Here is a 17,315-nt window from a genome sequence, read left to right as displayed (position 1 = left end):
CCCGCGGCCTCCGCGCCACGTGCCCGCCTCCATTCATCCTTCCCTGCCGCAGCCCTCCGTCCTTCTCAGCCCTCGTCCGTCCGCCTCCGTCCTGCCCTGCCCCAGTGTCCTGCTGCCCTCCGTGCCTGAAACTGCTCTTGGAGGCCGGAGCTCTGCCCGCTCGGTGCTGCCCCCGCGGGTTATCTCTCCACGAACACCCCCTTCCCCGTGTTTTCCTGCCGTGGCACCTGCTCTTTCCCGCTCGCTCTTTTAGCTGCACCTGCTCTCCAGTCCTGTCCTGTGCATTTCTCTTCAAGGGTAAGTAGTAGCAAGGAGCCCCAGTGTGAGCCCAACAGGCTCGGTGGAGACGATTCCCTCATCCTCTCCCTGTATCAGCCAGCGTGCTGGAAAGCTGTAATCCAGCACCCTCTAGGCCCAAGGTCACCAGCCTGGCGGTGTTATCAGGCTGTGCTGTGCCACTGGTGCTTGTCCCTCTGGCAGTGTGTGTGCTGTTTTTTCTCAGCTCCACAAATGCCTCCTGCAAAAGGGCAAACAGCCCTGTTCTCTGCCATGTAGCCTGCCCTGGCTCACTTCTTGTTCTGACATGACAGGCACAGTGCAAGCTGTCAGAAACACCACGTGGTAAAGAAACAGGGAAGTTTTCTGTGCTACATTTATAAAAATAGGGTAATTCCTCGCAGGCACCCTGTGTGCAAGAGAACCCACAGCCCAAAGTGTCAGGTCTGACAATGGTGGGTCCCAATATGGAGAAATTCTGCCCAGGACTAGAAGTTGTGCGATTGTGTAATGGATATGTTGCATGTGACAGATGTTTGGGCACTGAGGTTGCTGGTGTGGATCCTGCTGATGAGCCGAAGAGGTACTGGTATGAGGGCACATGTCTGATTTTCCTCCCCCTCTTGTTTACAAAACAAATCTAGAAAATGGGCACCAAAAAAGCCTATATTAAATGATGCTGAAGCAGTCAGGAGTTGCAAAACACCAGAGTCCAAGTTCCTCGTCCACAGCCCTGCTTGGCTGCCTGTTGCATGGGCCTTAGGATGGAGTCCATAATTACAGGATTATATTGCATTATGGTATTTATATATTATATATTCCTCAAGAGATTGTCTCAGTGCTTGAGAATGATGGATCTTAGAGGAGGAGACTGATCTGGGTAAGGAAATGAACAGGTTTATTAGTGCAGGAACTGGAAAACACACTGAATGGCACTGGCAGAGGAGCAAGCAGAGGAAGGGTGGTCTCTTGGAGTGGCAAGATCAATGGCTCTTGATGTATATTCTGAGAGGATCACTTAAGATCAGATTTTTGTAGGTAGTTGCTCACTAATTCAGTGTCCCTGCCTTGAGCCACTGGAGTTCTGGCAGGAATATGTGCTGAAGTAAGCAGGAGCTGTCCTTTGAGCATGTGCTGCAGGACAGGCACATGCTGTGGTAAACATCACCTTTGGGTGTTTCAGTGAGGCATCTAAACTTAATGGATGTTTTTGACCCAGTCCTTGGCTAATGTCTCTCCTTCATCTCATACAGAGACTGAGAAAATAAATGAAGGTTTATAGAATGTTCATATTCTATAGGGATAACAAAACAGTCTACAGGTAAATGAGTAATGCAACTGTCAGGACAGGATCTGTCTGTCATGCAATAAGTAGTGCCTCGGGCAACAGGCTGCACTAGGAATGTGAAAATAAACACCAAGTACCTGGTCAGCATATATGCTGAGCACTGAGCAGGACAGCAGTGCCCTGGTATGAGGAGACATCATTGTAACTCACGTGCAGAACATGAGTAAACTAAGGGCACAACTGCAAGTTTACAGAGCACGTTCTGCCAGTGCGTGAAATAAATGTTCTCGTAAAGGAGTGGTGGTTCAGCCCATGAGTTGATATGTTAATGCTCTCTGGTTGCCTCATACATTTCTAATGATACCAGGAAGGAAAGAGGGACTTGCTGCTCTTTGCCTGTTCCTGCTGCTCTGTGCTGTAGTTGTTGCTTGGTTTGCAATTGTGGTTGTTACCCTCGAGGTGGCTACTGCAAGCCTCTGCCTGGGGAGATCCTCTGTTTCCATAGGGAGTGGGCAGCTTTCTCCCCATGGGTCTGATTGAACTTGTTTTTCCACATCTGGAAGCAGCCATTGCTGTGCAGGGTATCAGTGTCACTGCTGCCAGGCTGTCAGCAGATAGGCAGGTTAGCTGAGTGTCCTAGAGATGGAGAGGTCAAAGGATCCAGTTGGTCAGTGACAAAACGTTTAGGGGGACAGATCCAGTGTCTATTCTTTGCCATCCTTCCTTACACCCAGGCATGGGCACAACCTGTGAACTCTGTGTAGGGAGCTCGTGATTTCAGAGATGCCTGACCTGTACATATGGGGATGGGTTCACAAACCCACCTCTAAAATTTGGAAGCACCAAGGCTCAAAGCTTATCTTTTATAAATGAAATCTCAGATTTTCTTATAATAATTCTTCATGGACAAGTCAGACAGTAATGGCTTCAGGTTTAGGCAATGTAATGGAAATAAGTAATGTGGATATTTTACAGCCCTGGTGTAGGGATTATTTCAGGTTTATCTTTATGCAGATTATTAAACTCTTGATTTTTGTAACTTGATGTGCCAGGCCCAAAGTGATTTGGGCTTGCACACACTTTTCTAAGCTGATGCAACAGACAAACAGGGCTAACTTCTGAGAACAGAAGGTGAAAGGATTAACTTTTTCATAGCTCTTTGTCACTTGTGATACTCAAATTATAAATGTATCTTTGCAAACTGTACATTTTCAAAGTAAATGCATTCACCATCTGAAAGATTGCAGAATAGCTGTGTTTTATGAATGATAAAGGATTACATTCTTGATGTAATTATTTGATTACATCATATCTCCCCACATCTTTATTGTTATTAACTAATAGCATTGTAACAGTAAGTTTATGAACTTTGTCTTCAGCAATTACTAATTTTTAACCTGAGTTCAGTTGATGGAAGCTGATGGGAAGGAACTGGTTTTATTAGGTTAATTTACAGAGAGAGTTTTTATTATTGGCTGACATATGTGTCTATGCATTTTCTTAGCAAGATGAAATTATTTCTTAAACAAAACCTTTCTATTTTGATCTTGACAGGAGAAATAATTGCCTTTTGAAATGTGCAGTTATTGGCATGCTGGATGAGGAATAAAACCATGTGAGAACTTGTCAAATAGTAATCACAAATGTTTTCTAAAATGGCTTGAGGGTCAGCATTCAAGTAAATTATTTGCAAGTTCATTTTGGCATCATTCAAGTGGGTCAAATAAATTACTCACCTTTTTCACCATTAGACTAAATAGCTTATTCATATCTCCAGTATCCAGTGGCTAACCTTGCTACTTGTGAAACTCTCACTCCTGAGTCCAAGCTGCACATGAGTTGTTAAATTAGGTAGGTGGATAATGCTTTAAACTTCAGCTAAAGATTCCTTTAATTGGGCTAAACATGACTGTGATCACACTGCGTGATTTAGATGTGAGCCAGGGTTGGTTCTCAACAATCATTTGATGTTTCTACTCACTTACAATATTTCTGTCCTTGTGTATCATATTTTCCGATACGGCTATTGCTTTGAGATTGAGTAAGCATCTGAATATGTAAAGCATATTGCCTCCTTTACCCCCCTCCAATCCATGGCACCACTTCTGGTTTCACTTATTTAATATTTCCCTCATGAGATATAAAGGTCAAATGTTTCACCTAATTGTCGAAGTGAATAAAAACTTCCAGGTAGCAGAGAGAGAGAAGCATATAGAGGAAACAAAGAGCAGCTGGGATTTTCTTACAGGTTTTTACACCCATTACAGGGCTTACCCACCAGTTTGACAGCTGCTTGTGTGTGTTGCACATGTTATGTATTTATACATTATTTGTAATGAATGTTTTAGGTTGAATGAGATGCCTTGCTTTTTCAAGAGTTTGGCATAAGCAGGTTGTGGAGTTTATTGAAGATTAAGACATGAGCAGAAAGAAGCATGTGGTAGTTTTTCTTAAAATAATGTTCAATTTGTCACAAAATTCTCTCCAAGCAGAGAAGTTTTGGGGAGATTATTCTGATTTGGTAAAGATTTAGGGTAGAGATAACAGGATTTTATAGTTCACATCCATCCTATGTGGCATGGGAATTACAGGTGCATAGCATTTATTTGCTCAATAGCTTTACCACTTAGTAAACTCACTCATCTGAGGCGACTGCCAATAAAGCACTTTTTGGTGTAATGCTGTTGGCTTATTGATACTGGGTATCAGCTTCTGAAGGTTTAGATTCAAACCATGTTAAGTGTCTGTGGCAAAGGCCTTGCAAAAGCAGAATTTGGAGTTGGAGCATGGGCAGGGCTTAATCACATTCAGCGTCCGACAGGCTGTGCTAAACCCTGTCCCTTGTGTTTTCAGAGGCTGCACAGTGGAGTTCTCAGAGATCTGGAGCGTCAGAATCAGAAGAAGGAGAATATTCGCCTGCTAGAAGAGCAGATCGCTTTGACAAAGCAGCTTATGGAAGAAAGAGACAAGATACTTATGGAAAAAGATTCCCAGCAGTCCTAGGCACAGGCCTGGGTCCTTAGAGGTTTGATTAAAGATGTTTGGAGATCATTTGTATCTAACTACTTGCAAGTGTTTTAGCAAACAGAGGTAATCTATGAAAGACTGTTTATTTTGTATAGGTCATAATTCAGTCCCTAAAGCTATAGGGCAGGCAAAAAACATTTCCTTTGTCATTGGCACTTTGGCTGTGGAGACTTGGCTGGCACAGCTAGCGTGGATGGACTTGTCAACCTGGGGAGGAACAGCTCTTTGTTACGTAAACTCCATCTAGGATGGCTAATAATGTTCACATGAGTGGGCTGCTCAGCCGCCATGATGATGAAGCCACCAGAACCTCCACCTCAGAGGGCCTGGAGGAGGGTGAGGTGGAAGGGGAGACTCTCCTGATTGTCGAGTCTGAGGACCAGGCCTCAGTGGATTTATCGCATGACCAGAGTGGGGACTCTCTGAACAGTGATGAAGGTGATGCATCCTGGATGGAGGAGATGTCCTATTACTGCGAGAAGTGCCAGAAGTGGATCCCAGCAAGTAAGCTTGCCAGTTGTGTTGTGTCTTGCTTGCTGCTTTAATTAGCAGAGAACAAGGGTATGGCTTCAGGAACATGCACACCCTCCTGAGTGTTGTGGCTGTTTGGGAGACTTTGGCAAAGCAACTTGGCCTCTCTGCTCACCCAGATAAAGATAATGACCCTTGCTGTAATGCTCTGTGGAGGAAAAGGACTTTGTGATGGTGGTACTTTTGTGGGGATTTTTTCCTGTTCAGTTTGTCACATCTGTGGAGCATATGGCTAAATCTCCACCTTAATGGTTTCCCAGTAATGTGAATGTAAGTTGGCTGTCAGAGAAGCATGTCCAGCCTGGAGCAGCTAGCTCTGGGTGGCATGTGGAGCAAGCTATGGAACTTGATCCCTCTGCTCTGCCGCTTGACATAAGATATATGCCATTAGCAGTGTAACGGACTAGACTTTACTTTCTAACTTCTGGATTATCAGAGCTATTATTAGATCCAAAAGCTAGATGCTGCTAAGATCTAGTTGTCTTGGGATTTGATGCGGGCTTTTGTGGTTTGGTTTGATTTTGGGGGTTTGTGCGTTGTTTTGTTTGTGACTAGAAATAGTGAGCTCTTCAGGTGGCACCTGCCTTGTCTGAGCTGCCTGTTTTGCCATCTTAAAATTGGCCAAAAGTTACAGTGTAGAAATTTCCTCTCAAGGTGTGTCAATGAGTGTTTAGATGTTAATGTAATGGGACCAGCATGGTACTATTAAGTTAGTATGCAGGAAAGAGAAATGTTAACTTGAAATCTATCAGTAAAAAAAAAGAAGCAGAGTTAAAGGTAGCATGAGTTATCTCATCTTGGAGCTCTTGATTTAACAGTCCATTTGTTTTATTTTACAAAGATGTTCCACTCTCTAGTTGCTGTGGAACCAATCCAAAGAGCAGAAAAAGCCAATTGTAGAGTAACAGTAACTAGATACAAATGTGCAAAGTAAACAAGCTGGAAAAGGGAAATACTGTTCTCTTTGCTAATCGCTCAGTTATACGGAGATCAGTTGTCACTTGTGAAAATGGCCAACATGCTCAGACAAATAATCACTTTTTACAATTGAATTGCTAGGTAGAAATGTTAAGTCTACTAAGCATTGGGGTTTTTTCCCCTCCTTCAGACATGGGTGCAACTTCAATAGTTAAATTCTGTAATTCACTACAGAAGCAGTGCATCCATATTAAAAAAATGCTTGATCTGGTGTCATTATACAGTAAAAGAGATGTCATACTTGGAGAGAAGTACCTCGTGTGTGTGTGAGTTTTCAGAAACTCTGTAGTCTTAATTGTTTCCCTGTCTCAGGGTGTCATTTTTCAGTTTTTCATACTTGTGTAAATTAACTCCTGGTGAGTTTAGCAGCCCTGATTCATATGATTAATTGTTTCTTCTTTGCTGCAGAGGCATAGAACTAGAGTCTGTAACTTTGAGTGCTTTGGGTTTTACTGGTAGCTCTGTCCCAGCAGATCACTTTCATTCAGGTAAACTTTTATGCAGGGTTAGCTTTACAGAGCAAAGAGTATGCTGAAGTGCTTTGTTGATTTGGGATCTGATGCATCAGCTGCAGTAAAGACAAAGTGTTTCCTGATAAAGCTGGACTGTTCTTTTGGCTCTCAGTCTCAAGGAAAGAAGATCTTCCTCTAATAGGAGAAATAAATACCTTAAAGCTTCATACCATGCCTGCTGCAGTGCATCCTGGAGGTTGCTGGAAATAGGGACTGCAACCTGACTTCAGTATCAGTTTGTGGACAGGGAAAAAGAGCGCTGTAAAGGCAGGCAGCAGTGAGGGGAAAGATGACATGGAAGAGAACACCGTATGTACAGATAGCCTCTGCAGTAGCATTCCTTTTTTAACAAGTCAGCTTTTTTTATATTGCTTTTTCTTTTTCTTGAGTAGGGTGGCAAAACAGCTACTTATTGAAGTCTATAGGTTATACTGAGGAAGCAAGGAGGAACGAGAAAGGCTGCAGAAACAAGGAAATCCTTGGCTTTGTACCTGCATTCAAATGTTAGGTAGAAAGCCCTTTTTTGGTGCCTGTGCTTTTTCAGCTGGTCACTGCTGGCTGCTGCAACTGTGAAGTGAATCTGCACCTTCCATGACCACAAGGTCTGATGTTTCTTGGGAGCTGCCTGCATCTTTGGACTCTGGGGAGAAGGCAAAAAAGTCCTTTTCTGCCTCATGTTGGAGGAAACTCATATTTCTTTTTTCTGATAAAAGGACCAAGAAATCGATTTTTGCCTTTTAATTTTAGGTCAACTGAGAGAACAGCTCAGCTACCTCAAAGGAGATAACTTTTTCAGATTTACTTGCTCCGACTGCTCAGAAGATGGGAAGGAGCAATTTGAACGTCTGAGATTAACATGGCAACAAGTAAGTAAAATGTTTGTGCCAGCAGAACAACCGCAGGACTTTCTAAAATTGTTGTTTATTGTGTATATGCTACCTAGAAAAGGAGGATCAGGTATCAGTAACACAGAAGCATATGCATGAACTTCAGAAATTAATTAGCTACGGATTGCCTGCATAAGAGAACTTGAGCATTTGGCAGGTACATTGCAAGATAATTATAGGAACCACTTTCCTTTTTTTTTAATCTTTTCACTTCCTCTTATGTTGCTCATGAAGTTATGGCTTCAGGCAGGTTTGAAAAAGCAAAATGAATGCAATTTTGCTGCTAGGCATGAAGATTTTTTTTGTATATAAGAAAATGTAAAATTAGTGAGGTGGCAACATAGAAACAGAAAGCTTGCCAGCTCTCTAAATACAAACCTCCAACCTGACTGCATATTCATTAGCAACGGTCCTTGCTGGAATTCGCAATTTCAACCACTTGCACACCTGAGCAATCCAAACAATCTGCATTATTTGGCAACAACCAGGTACTAGACAGATGCACGTGGCGTTGCTGTAAGCAGGGCACTGGAGGGGCAGGCGGGCAGTGTCTGCTGCCTCTGCTCAAAATGACACTGATCTGGCAGTAGCTGTTGCTCAGCAGTAAGTGTTTCCACATGCTGAGCATCAGGCAGTATGTGAGACTTCTGTTTGCATCCTTGGGGACAGCAATGGTGTGTTGTCTCAGATAATTTGAAACATCACTCGTAACTCCTACAGTGCTTTCTGGCAGTGGCCAGTGCAGGGGAAAATGTTAATGTTAGCACTCTGTGTCTGGCAGAGTTTCAGCTAGTGCCAGATTTGGAGAGCAAAAGCTGCTAACATTGGTCCCCAGGTTTCTTTGGAATGACATGGGGAATGGACAGACAAAATAAGTGGGCGAGGCAGGAAGCTGACTAGTGAAGATAGTACCTCCCTAGGCTTCCAGCAGCCAGAGCTGCTGCTCCTTTTGGGTAAGTTGAATGGAGGGGAGTGGTCAAATTAACCTATCTGAAGTAGGAAAAATTGGGACAGTGATTTTTGGATTTTTTCAGGTTGTGTGGTTTCAACAGATCCATATCTTCAGCCCACTGAAGAGGGAATTGTTTTTGAAATTCTGAGACACTGTCCCACATGACTTAACCATTTATCTAGGAATGGGGGGAAGGATCAAACTAAAAGGGATTGTGAGGCAGTAGGGTATGGGGGACATTAAAGCTGTCCATATTTCCTCATTTTCATCATCTGCAGCAATGTGTCCCAGAAAGCTAAGGCCCCGCATGTCCCTAAGAAAAACACATTTCAGACTTCTCTGAGTGATGTGTGTCCCTAACTGGAAGTAGTGCCCAACTGAGGCTGTCTGATTGTTGAAAGATGATCCCAGCCCAGCTGATTCTAGTTGTATTCTAATGAATTAAGTAAATGTAATTACCAGTTGGTCACCTGGGATTTACTTACAAGGAGGTGTGATATTTTTCAAATCTGCTCTCTAGTTTAGGTGTGCAACAGGTCAGACTGAATTTGGTTGTGAAGTATGTGAATGAGCTGTAAATGGCTTCTGTTTAATGAAGATCACTTGGAGACAAACTTGATTCCTGCATACCCAGAACAATTACTAGATATGTAATTTTACAGAGTTAACAGTCTGTTCAATTTGAAGTGCAGTACTAAATGTCTAGGAGGACCATTGTCTCCATGTTTCTGATGTATTAGATAGTGGGATTACCGATGACCATTTTTTTAGACTCTCTTCTTATCTTCACACTCTATTCGGCCCCCGGTTGTACTTTAATTCATTTATACAACAGTTGCAAAATTTTTGTGTCTCAGCATAAACCTGCATAACTAGGCAGCTTGTTATTCCCTTGAGATGGAGAAATCTCTGGGAGAATGTGCATCTAACAATAGAAAGACCAGAACAGACAGTATGAAACCAGGAAGAAGATGGATTGCAGAAGTTTCCTATGAGATGTTGCAAAAATAAGATATTTATGAGGGAGCAAACATTAGTGTGTGTGTGTGTGTGTGTGTGTGTGGCAGCTGTGGGAGGCAGTCAGCAGACAAAGCAGAAGGGATTCATTTGTATCCAAAACTTTCTGTTTCAGGTTGTCATGTTGGCGATGTACAATTTGTCTCTGGAGGGAACGGGCCGTCAGGGGTACTTCAGATGGAAAGAAGATATTTGTGCTTTTATTGCAAAACACTGGACTTTCTTATTAGGGAACAGGTAAAGATGTGATGTTTCCCTGAGGGTCTAGTTGGTGAGCCAAAGGAATTGAAATCTGTTGTAGAGATGAGCAAGAATCCTGGTTAATTCGGCAACATTTCTGTTGAGCCTCACTAGTGAGAAAATTGGAGGTTTCAATTTTGAGAGTCTGAATATAGGCATGAGAATAAGCTTTTCTTACTGGGGAAAAACAGCCCCAAGAATGTCACACAAAATCAACATAAATGCATGTATTTTGGATTATTTCTTATCTTCCTTTAGGGTCTTCCTTTTGAGTCTTTCTAAATAGTCACAACAGATGGGCTAGTCCTGGTATCACTGGGATTTAAGGACAAAACTGGTCCAGCAAAGTACCACATTGCCTGGCTATAAAGCTTGCATGGGTTTAGTTCTTCAGAAAGAACTGACCCTCAGCTTTTAGATTGTTTTGGGTCTGAATAAAATGGCTTTTACATAGCAAGTGTTACAAACCACTAAAATGTTTTTCAGTGTGTGTAAAGTAGCTGTCAGAGTAAGAATCCCTCTCATTAAGGGCAGCCTTCACTTTATAGGTGAACAGCACATAGCATGTGCTACGGAGGCAGGAAAGGAACTGAGCAGGCCTTGACAGTTGTAGATTTATTGACTTCACAGCTTAGCTTCTTCCCCAGGGATTTCTCTGTTGTAAGATCCGCCCTTTCTCCCTAACCAGATTTGCTCTTTGGCTTTGCTTTCATTGTTTGTCTGTGCCTTCTTGCTCTGTTCTCAGAAACGTTAGTATTTGCCCTCACTGGAAAGCACAGGCACCCTGACAGGAAGGCAGCTGATGGCCCATTGTCCCTCACTCAGGGAGCCATTGCCTCCCAGGGTTTGCTGCTGCCTTTTGAGACCTGCCCTAGGAACTGGGCACTGTTTGCTCTGATTAAAATTCAGATGAGTGATTAATGGCCTCAGACTCTCCCCACTTGCCTGGACAAGCCACTGGTGGAACAGACACAGCCGAACCGTATGTGTAGCAGTCCAAGGTGTGCAATGCTTTGCCTCCTTGGCATATTAAAGTACAGCTTATCCAGATTTATTGTAACACTCCAGACTTTGAGCTGGGGCACCTGAGTTTAATCCCCCACTTTTGAGGCTCAGTACCCCAAGGTGTGTATGTGCAACACTTGGACAGCAGCAGATACCTGCCCAGCCAAGCCTAGCCCAAGTGCAGAAGTTTTTGCCAGTGGAGATGTGCAAAGGCAAGAAGGAATCCTGAGATCCTGTACAACTATGGCCTTAGACTCTGCACTGTCAACATAGTTGTCCAGTGTCCAAGGGAGTACCTCAGTTATTTGCTACATATTATTTCTTCTCACTTCTTCCCTGAGTGATATCTTAGTCCTGTGAATTAAAGGAATGAAAAGTGCTCAGTTGTCCAGTAGAGTACACTGCCCAGCAGAGTAAAAGGCTTAAATGCAGCTCCCTGCCTCCAAGTAGCCAAAAATGTGCTTCAGAAGTGGTTCAGTGTGTGTGTGTCAGTGCCAGTGGCAGAAGCACTCTGCCCTTTCCATCTTGGAGGAGGCTCCAGGGTGAAAGCACAGCTGGCGAGTGGGGCCCTGACACTTGTTTTCCTCTCTCCCACCACAGGAAAAAGACCTCGACATGGTGGAGCACAGTCGCTGGCTGTCTCTCTGTGGGGAGCCCCTTGTTTTTCCGCTCAGGGGCACAGGAATTTGGAGAACCAGGATGGTGGAAACTGGTTCATAACAAACCCCCAATAATGAAACCCGAAGGAGAGAAGCTGTCTGCATCTGCACTAAAGGCAAAAGGTACATCTGTTCCCAGTGGTGTATAGGTTCCTAGCTGGGCCAGAGTTGGAAGTCATGAGAAAAGTTTAGTTAAAACCATGTGTTTGTGCGTAAGGACAGTTTCTTACTTTTGTTCTGCTGTAATGGTTGACTTAAGAGAACTGTGGTGCATATACTGTAGTGTGAGAAGCCTGTTATATTTCATTACCTTTTTGCTAACTGATTCAAAGGCTTTTGAGATCTGTTCAGGGAATTTTGGGTTGGGTTGTTGTTTGTTTTTAGTTGAAATCCACAATTTCTCCACTCCTGTTTACCCTGGGGAATGTCTTTTATCTTTTGTCACTAAATGCAAATTCTCCTCTGTGCTGAGGAACAAGATTGGGGCTTTAATGAGGCTTTAGTTGTGCATTGGCTTAATGCTGCATTTCTTGTACATATTGAAAATGCATCTTTTAAGATTTGTAGTCAGTGTGTTTTTCTGACCATGTAGTATGTATCCAGTGACTGCAGGAGCTCAGTTAGATCTGTTAGAAAAAGCAAACTACTTCTTTAGCAGCTTCAAAGCCACCTCTGGATCCCATCATTACTGTGGAAGGACTCAGGAAGCGAGTAAGCCGCAATCCAGTCGAGTCAGCCATGGAACTGAAGGAGAAGAGATCGCGCACTCAGGAAGCCAAGGATATTCGGAGAGCCCAGAAAGAGGCAGCTGGATTCCTGGACCGGAGTACTTCCTCCACTCCTGTTAAATTCAGCAGTCGAGGCCGTCGTCCTGATATTGTACTTGAGAAAGGAGAAGTGATTGACTTTTCCTCCTTGAGCTCGTCAGATCGCACACCCCTGACAAGCCCTTCCCCTTCTCCATCTCTCGACTTCTCTGCTCCTGGCACTCCAGCCTCACATTCAGCTACTCCCAGCCTTCTCTCAGAAGCAGATCTCATCCCAGATGTCATGCCACCACAGGCCCTGTTTCACGGTAAGACTGTTCTGCCAATTGACAGGGACAACAGAAATGACACAGACACCAAGAAAAAGAATAGGCTTATTTTACTCTTGGTGTTTAAAACAAGCAGGAAAATTAATAATACTTTTACATATAGGGCTAGTTTACTAAGCTTTAGTACAAACAACAACAAAGACAATAAGCAAGGTAATGCACCTAATCATTACTACCCACAGGAAAGAATAGTGATTAAGAAAGATACATCACCAATTGCCCTAATACTTTATCACCATCCAGATCCACAGTCACTGGGGAGCCCCTGGTTGCGGTGAGGATTTGGAGAGCCTTTCCCAGCAATTGGGAAGTCCTACGCAGTGCATGCACTCGTAGGTGAGGCATCCAAAGTCACTCAAAGACAGTCCAGCTTTTATGGGCAAAATCAGTAGGCTAAGAAATCACCTGTATTTGTTTCGGTTTGATGTGGAAAACCCCTGGTGGTATTCCCCTCTGACCAACTAAGCCCGGGGCTTGGCCATAGCCCAGGACACGGTGGAGTTTCCTAAAGTATTCTGCAGGTAGCTGCATGGCATTGGTGCCTCCTTGGCACAAGACCATGTGAAAGTTATCAGTCCAAATTTCCCAAAATATTACAAGCAGCCTCATGGCCTTGGAGCTTCTTTTGTGCAAGACACACCATGGTTTTTATTTAATAATGAGCCACATGTATTCTAGGAAGCTGTTAAAAAAAGAAGCTCCCAATTTGCTACAGGATCTTTTCAAGATAAGATGGAAAGTAACTGGTAATATTACATTTATCTTGATTGAGTGTGAGTCTTGATTTGTTTTCCATAGTTGTATCACCACCTTATAAGGCCAGAAGAAACCCCCATTATTGTGTTCTAAGGGATCCTGAATAAATATTAGGTAGACTTCTCATAGCAACTGCTGCACCACTCAGCATAAGCATTTCACTGCAACACAGATTACACTGTTGGATAGCAATTGTAGCTTCTTAAGGAGCCAGACCAAAGCACTTCTGTATGGCTGAAAGACTAGTCAGGCTCTGTAGAGGGACAGAACTTCTCCAGGGTATGCTAGCTGAAGATAAGAGCTCACTGGCTTGACCATTTGATCCCCAATCTTCAGGAATTTTCAACAACTTAACGTTTGTCAAAGAGCATGAGCTTGGAGCTTAGGAGAGCTGTTTTCAGATGCCAAACTGTAAGACATCTCAGGATTGATTCTGTGTCCTGAGATTGGACTCTTATAGTGTCTTCTGTCCAAAATCAAGAGATCCAGAAGTATATAGAAAATGAAATGTGTTGGGTAAACCTACGTTATTTAACCTACGTTATTTTTCCTTAGCAGAAAAGTCTTGTGACAACTTTGAAATGGGGTTTTGATGTTTAAATTTATTTAAATTTATTTGGATTATTTTGATCTGTTCAACAGATGATGAGGAGATGGAAGGAGACGGAGTCATAGACCCAGGAATAGAGTATGTGCCCCCTCCCAGTGGGACAGCCAGTGCTGGCACTATGATAGCAGGTAGAAAAAAAGTGAAGACAGCTGAGCAGATCAAGCAAGAGGTGGAGAGTGAAGAAGAGAAAACAGAACGGATGGAAGGTGACAGTGAAGATCCTGAAGAGTCAAATACATCCCTGCAGGTGAGGGGACGAGACAAGAGGAAGCCACACCTGGAGAAGGACGCTAAACCCAGAGCTCCCAAGCATACCTCTGTTAGTATCTATGAGGAAAAGCTGCTGCTGAAAAGACTGGAAGCATGTCCCAATGCCATGAGCATGACCCCAGAGGCCCGGAGGCTGAGGCGCAAGCTGATAGTCAGGCAGGCCAAGAAAGAGGACTGCCACTTTTTGACTTGGACCAGGTTGTGAATGCTGCACTGCTTTTGGTTGATGGGATTTATGGAGCCAAAGAAGGAAGTATTTCCAGGTTCCCAACAGGGCAAGCAACATACAGAACTACTAGCCAGGACTTCAGGATCTTAGACAGATACCAGGTGGGTGTTTCCAAATATTAAGTGAGCTTTTGGCACTGGTTATTTTAGAGCTTTTGCTGCAGACAGCAGTGTCACATTGAGGTTATCTGATTCCTAAAATGAAAATTGCGTGAACAAAACTCATTTTGACTTGGGGCTGTGTCCCCACCAATGCTTTTCTAAGCCCCTTTTCTTCTTGGGACGTGCTGGTGCAGCACAGCTGTCTATCAAATGCAGCACCAAATGTTGATGCATTTGTACTCCAGTCCTGCCCAAACACTGATGGTGGAGTACCGAACAGGCAGATGCTCTTTCATGCATGTAGATGACTTGCAGCACTTTCCTGAGTGATGAGTCCAGCTCGTAGGTTTGGGTGCTGCATCTGAGAGTGCTCAGCAAAGTCCAATGGGACCATCATGGTATTGCCCATTCTGTCACTTTAAAAGGCTGTTATTCTCCTTCCACTGAGATAATTCCCTTGTGTTAAATCATTGGCTAACCTTCCTGAAATATTCTGCATTTTTTGTACATATAGACAGTGCTGCCTGCCATGAAGGGATATCGACAGCAGATAACGAAGTTTCTGTATCGACTCGTGGGCTCAGAAGATCTGCTCACAGACCACAGTATTGTCAGCCCTTACACGTCCCGTGTCTTGAAACCTTATATCAGGTACAGATGGTCAGAGGTTGAGTTTGCTCTTGGCTTGTGCACTGACAGCCCATGGAGAGGACACCTTTTTTGGGCAATGCTCAAAGAACCATCCAGTACACTACGGTAACCCTGAAAGAATAGTGTTTTACTTAGCTGAGTGGTTAAACTGACTGCATTGGGACGGAGAATCTCCAAGTGAGGGCAGGGCAGAGAGGGAATTGCTGTAGTTATTCAATGCAAGTTGCATCTGACCATGGGTCAGAACTGATTTCCTTGCTCCTGCTGTAAGGAGAGGTTGGCTGGGCATGCTGCCCATCTGGGAAGTGTCCTGGCCTCTGACACAGGGGTGTTTTTGCTGAGCTAGGTGCTGTTTTGCCAGGTGAGTGGAAGAGTCTGTTTTTTCTTAAGTTGAGCATGTCAGAAAATACCCATTCAGCTGCAGTGGCAGTTATTGGTGCTCAGTGACGTTTTGTGTTTGCTTTTTGTGTTCCTGGCAGGCGTGATTATGAGACAAAGCCCCCAAAGCTCAGGCTGCTGGCAGAAATCCGGGCGTATCCACACAGGAATAATCTCAACTGGAAGGCTGAGCCAGAAGCACCAGTTGATTACTGCTATGTTCGCCCTAATCACATCCCCACTATCAACTCTATGTGCCATGAATTCTTCTGGCCAGGTAAGATTCCTTCAGTGCTTGGTTTTCTAAGAAGGAAGTAGTTTTGTTCAGAAAAAAAACCATTCTTGGGCCAAATTTTTCTTCAGTTGGTGTCTGGCTCAGTTCTTAGAAAATCATTACCTAATGTCACAGGAATGCAGTTGAGATGGAGACATGGGTTTGGTGTCTCTGTCTTTTGAGATCATGTAGAACTGGGCAATTAGGCCCTAATTAGCACAGCATTTACAGAAATAGGTTGTTTTGGGTAACATCATTGATGCCAACAGGAGTCTAGTAGTTTAGTAGTTAAATACACTTAAGCATCCAGTGAAACATTTTGCAGAATCAAGGGCTGAAGTAAACAGTTTTCTACCACCTGTTTACTGTTCATTAGCTTTGTGAGGAATTTCTGTCCTATCAGCCATAAGCTGGTTATGTTGGAGTGCAATTTGGGAAGCCATATGAGGAGTGGCTGAGGTCACTTCAGTTTGTTCAGCCTCAGAAGGGGGGAGTCCTCATCGCAGTCTACAGCTTCCTCATGAAGGGAAGTGGAAGGGCAGGCACCAATCTCTTTGCTCTGGTCACCAGTGACAGGACCCGAGGGAATGGCCTGAAGCTGTGTCAGGGCTGGTTAGGTTGGATATTAGGAAAAGGTTCTTCACTCAGAGGGTGATTGAGCATTTAAACAGGCTTCCCTGTTACGGAAGTGGTTACGGCACCAAGCCTGACAGAGTTCAAGAAGTGGTTGGACAATGCTCTCAGGCACATCGTGTGATTCTTGGGAATGTCCTGTGCAGGGCCAGGAGTTGGACTCGATGATCCTTGTGGGTCCTTTCCAACTCGCGATGTTCTGTGATTCTGTGAATTGCACTTACAAGTGCAGGCTCCGCTGTGATGTCCTTTATTTCGTCAAGTTTCAGGTATAGGAAAGTTTGGGTTTGAATTTTTGTGTGTCATTTCTTGAACTGTAGGCTCTTTGGGGACAGTGGCTGCCCTTCAGGGGGACAGTTACAAGGCTGTAATTTTTTAGTTCTTTTGAAATAATTATAGTGATGTTCATCTACTGCATGGATCAGCTTCTGATCAGCAAACAATGCAGCAGGCTAATTTAGAAGAGCCCAGTACAAACAGTACACACCTTTATTCCAAGTAACTGTTTGCTTTATGCTTTGATTATCAGATAGTGATTCAGCAGGGTTTTGTAGTTCAGCAGTGCTCATATGCTGCAGTCAGGATTGGAGCTCTTTGTGCTACTCATTGTCCAAATTGTACAATTTGTGGGGAATGACCTGGCACACCTTCCCTTTCACAAGCTGTTTTGGAGCTCATGAGAGACACTTGCAATCCCAACAGAGGCTGAACCTCTTTGTCATAGTCTTTCCTCTCCTGATAATGCGTTTGAGGTTCTGGCCAAGTTGGGTCGCACCTTCATTAAGTTCTTCAGGACTCACCCTGTTTTATTTAGCATAAGGAGCGTGGGTGTGTTCCCCCAACTGTGAGCTGTTCATCATTAAATCAGAAACTGACACTCCCATCAGTCTCCAAACAGGAATCAAAATCTCATCCATGGTGAAAAGTTTCTGAGTCTGGTATAGA

General features: G+C 43.8%; 2 protein-coding genes across 2 annotated transcripts in view; both read left to right on the top strand.

Annotated features, from left to right (window-relative positions):
• Nucleotides 1–4,417: 4,417 nt before the first annotated feature.
• PET117 (PET117 homolog (S. cerevisiae)) lies at nucleotides 4,418–4,567 on the top strand (the record flags this gene model as incomplete). The annotated part of the gene is made up of 1 exon (XM_009081704.1): nucleotides 4,418–4,567. A coding segment is annotated over one exon (150 nt), but the record flags the coding sequence as incomplete, so codon positions are not given.
• Nucleotides 4,538–17,315, top strand: part of CSRP2BP (CSRP2 binding protein) — an 18,003-nt gene continuing 5,225 nt past the window's right edge. The window contains 9 exon segments of the mRNA XM_009081703.1: nucleotides 4,538–5,095; nucleotides 7,360–7,478; nucleotides 9,584–9,705; nucleotides 11,314–11,495; nucleotides 12,028–12,447; nucleotides 13,867–14,268; nucleotides 14,271–14,434; nucleotides 14,949–15,085; nucleotides 15,565–15,740. Of these exon segments, the coding sequence (XP_009079951.1) occupies nucleotides 4,840–5,095; nucleotides 7,360–7,478; nucleotides 9,584–9,705; nucleotides 11,314–11,495; nucleotides 12,028–12,447; nucleotides 13,867–14,268; nucleotides 14,271–14,434; nucleotides 14,949–15,085; nucleotides 15,565–15,740 (1,978 nt within the window). The 5' untranslated portion in view covers nucleotides 4,538–4,839.

The sequence above is a fragment of the Acanthisitta chloris genome, unplaced genomic scaffold, assembly GCF_000695815.1.
Source record: "Acanthisitta chloris isolate BGI_N310 unplaced genomic scaffold, ASM69581v1 scaffold24059, whole genome shotgun sequence".
Lineage (NCBI taxonomy): Eukaryota > Metazoa > Chordata > Aves > Passeriformes > Acanthisittidae > Acanthisitta > Acanthisitta chloris.
This window is presented reverse-complemented; position numbering and strand designations above follow the sequence as displayed.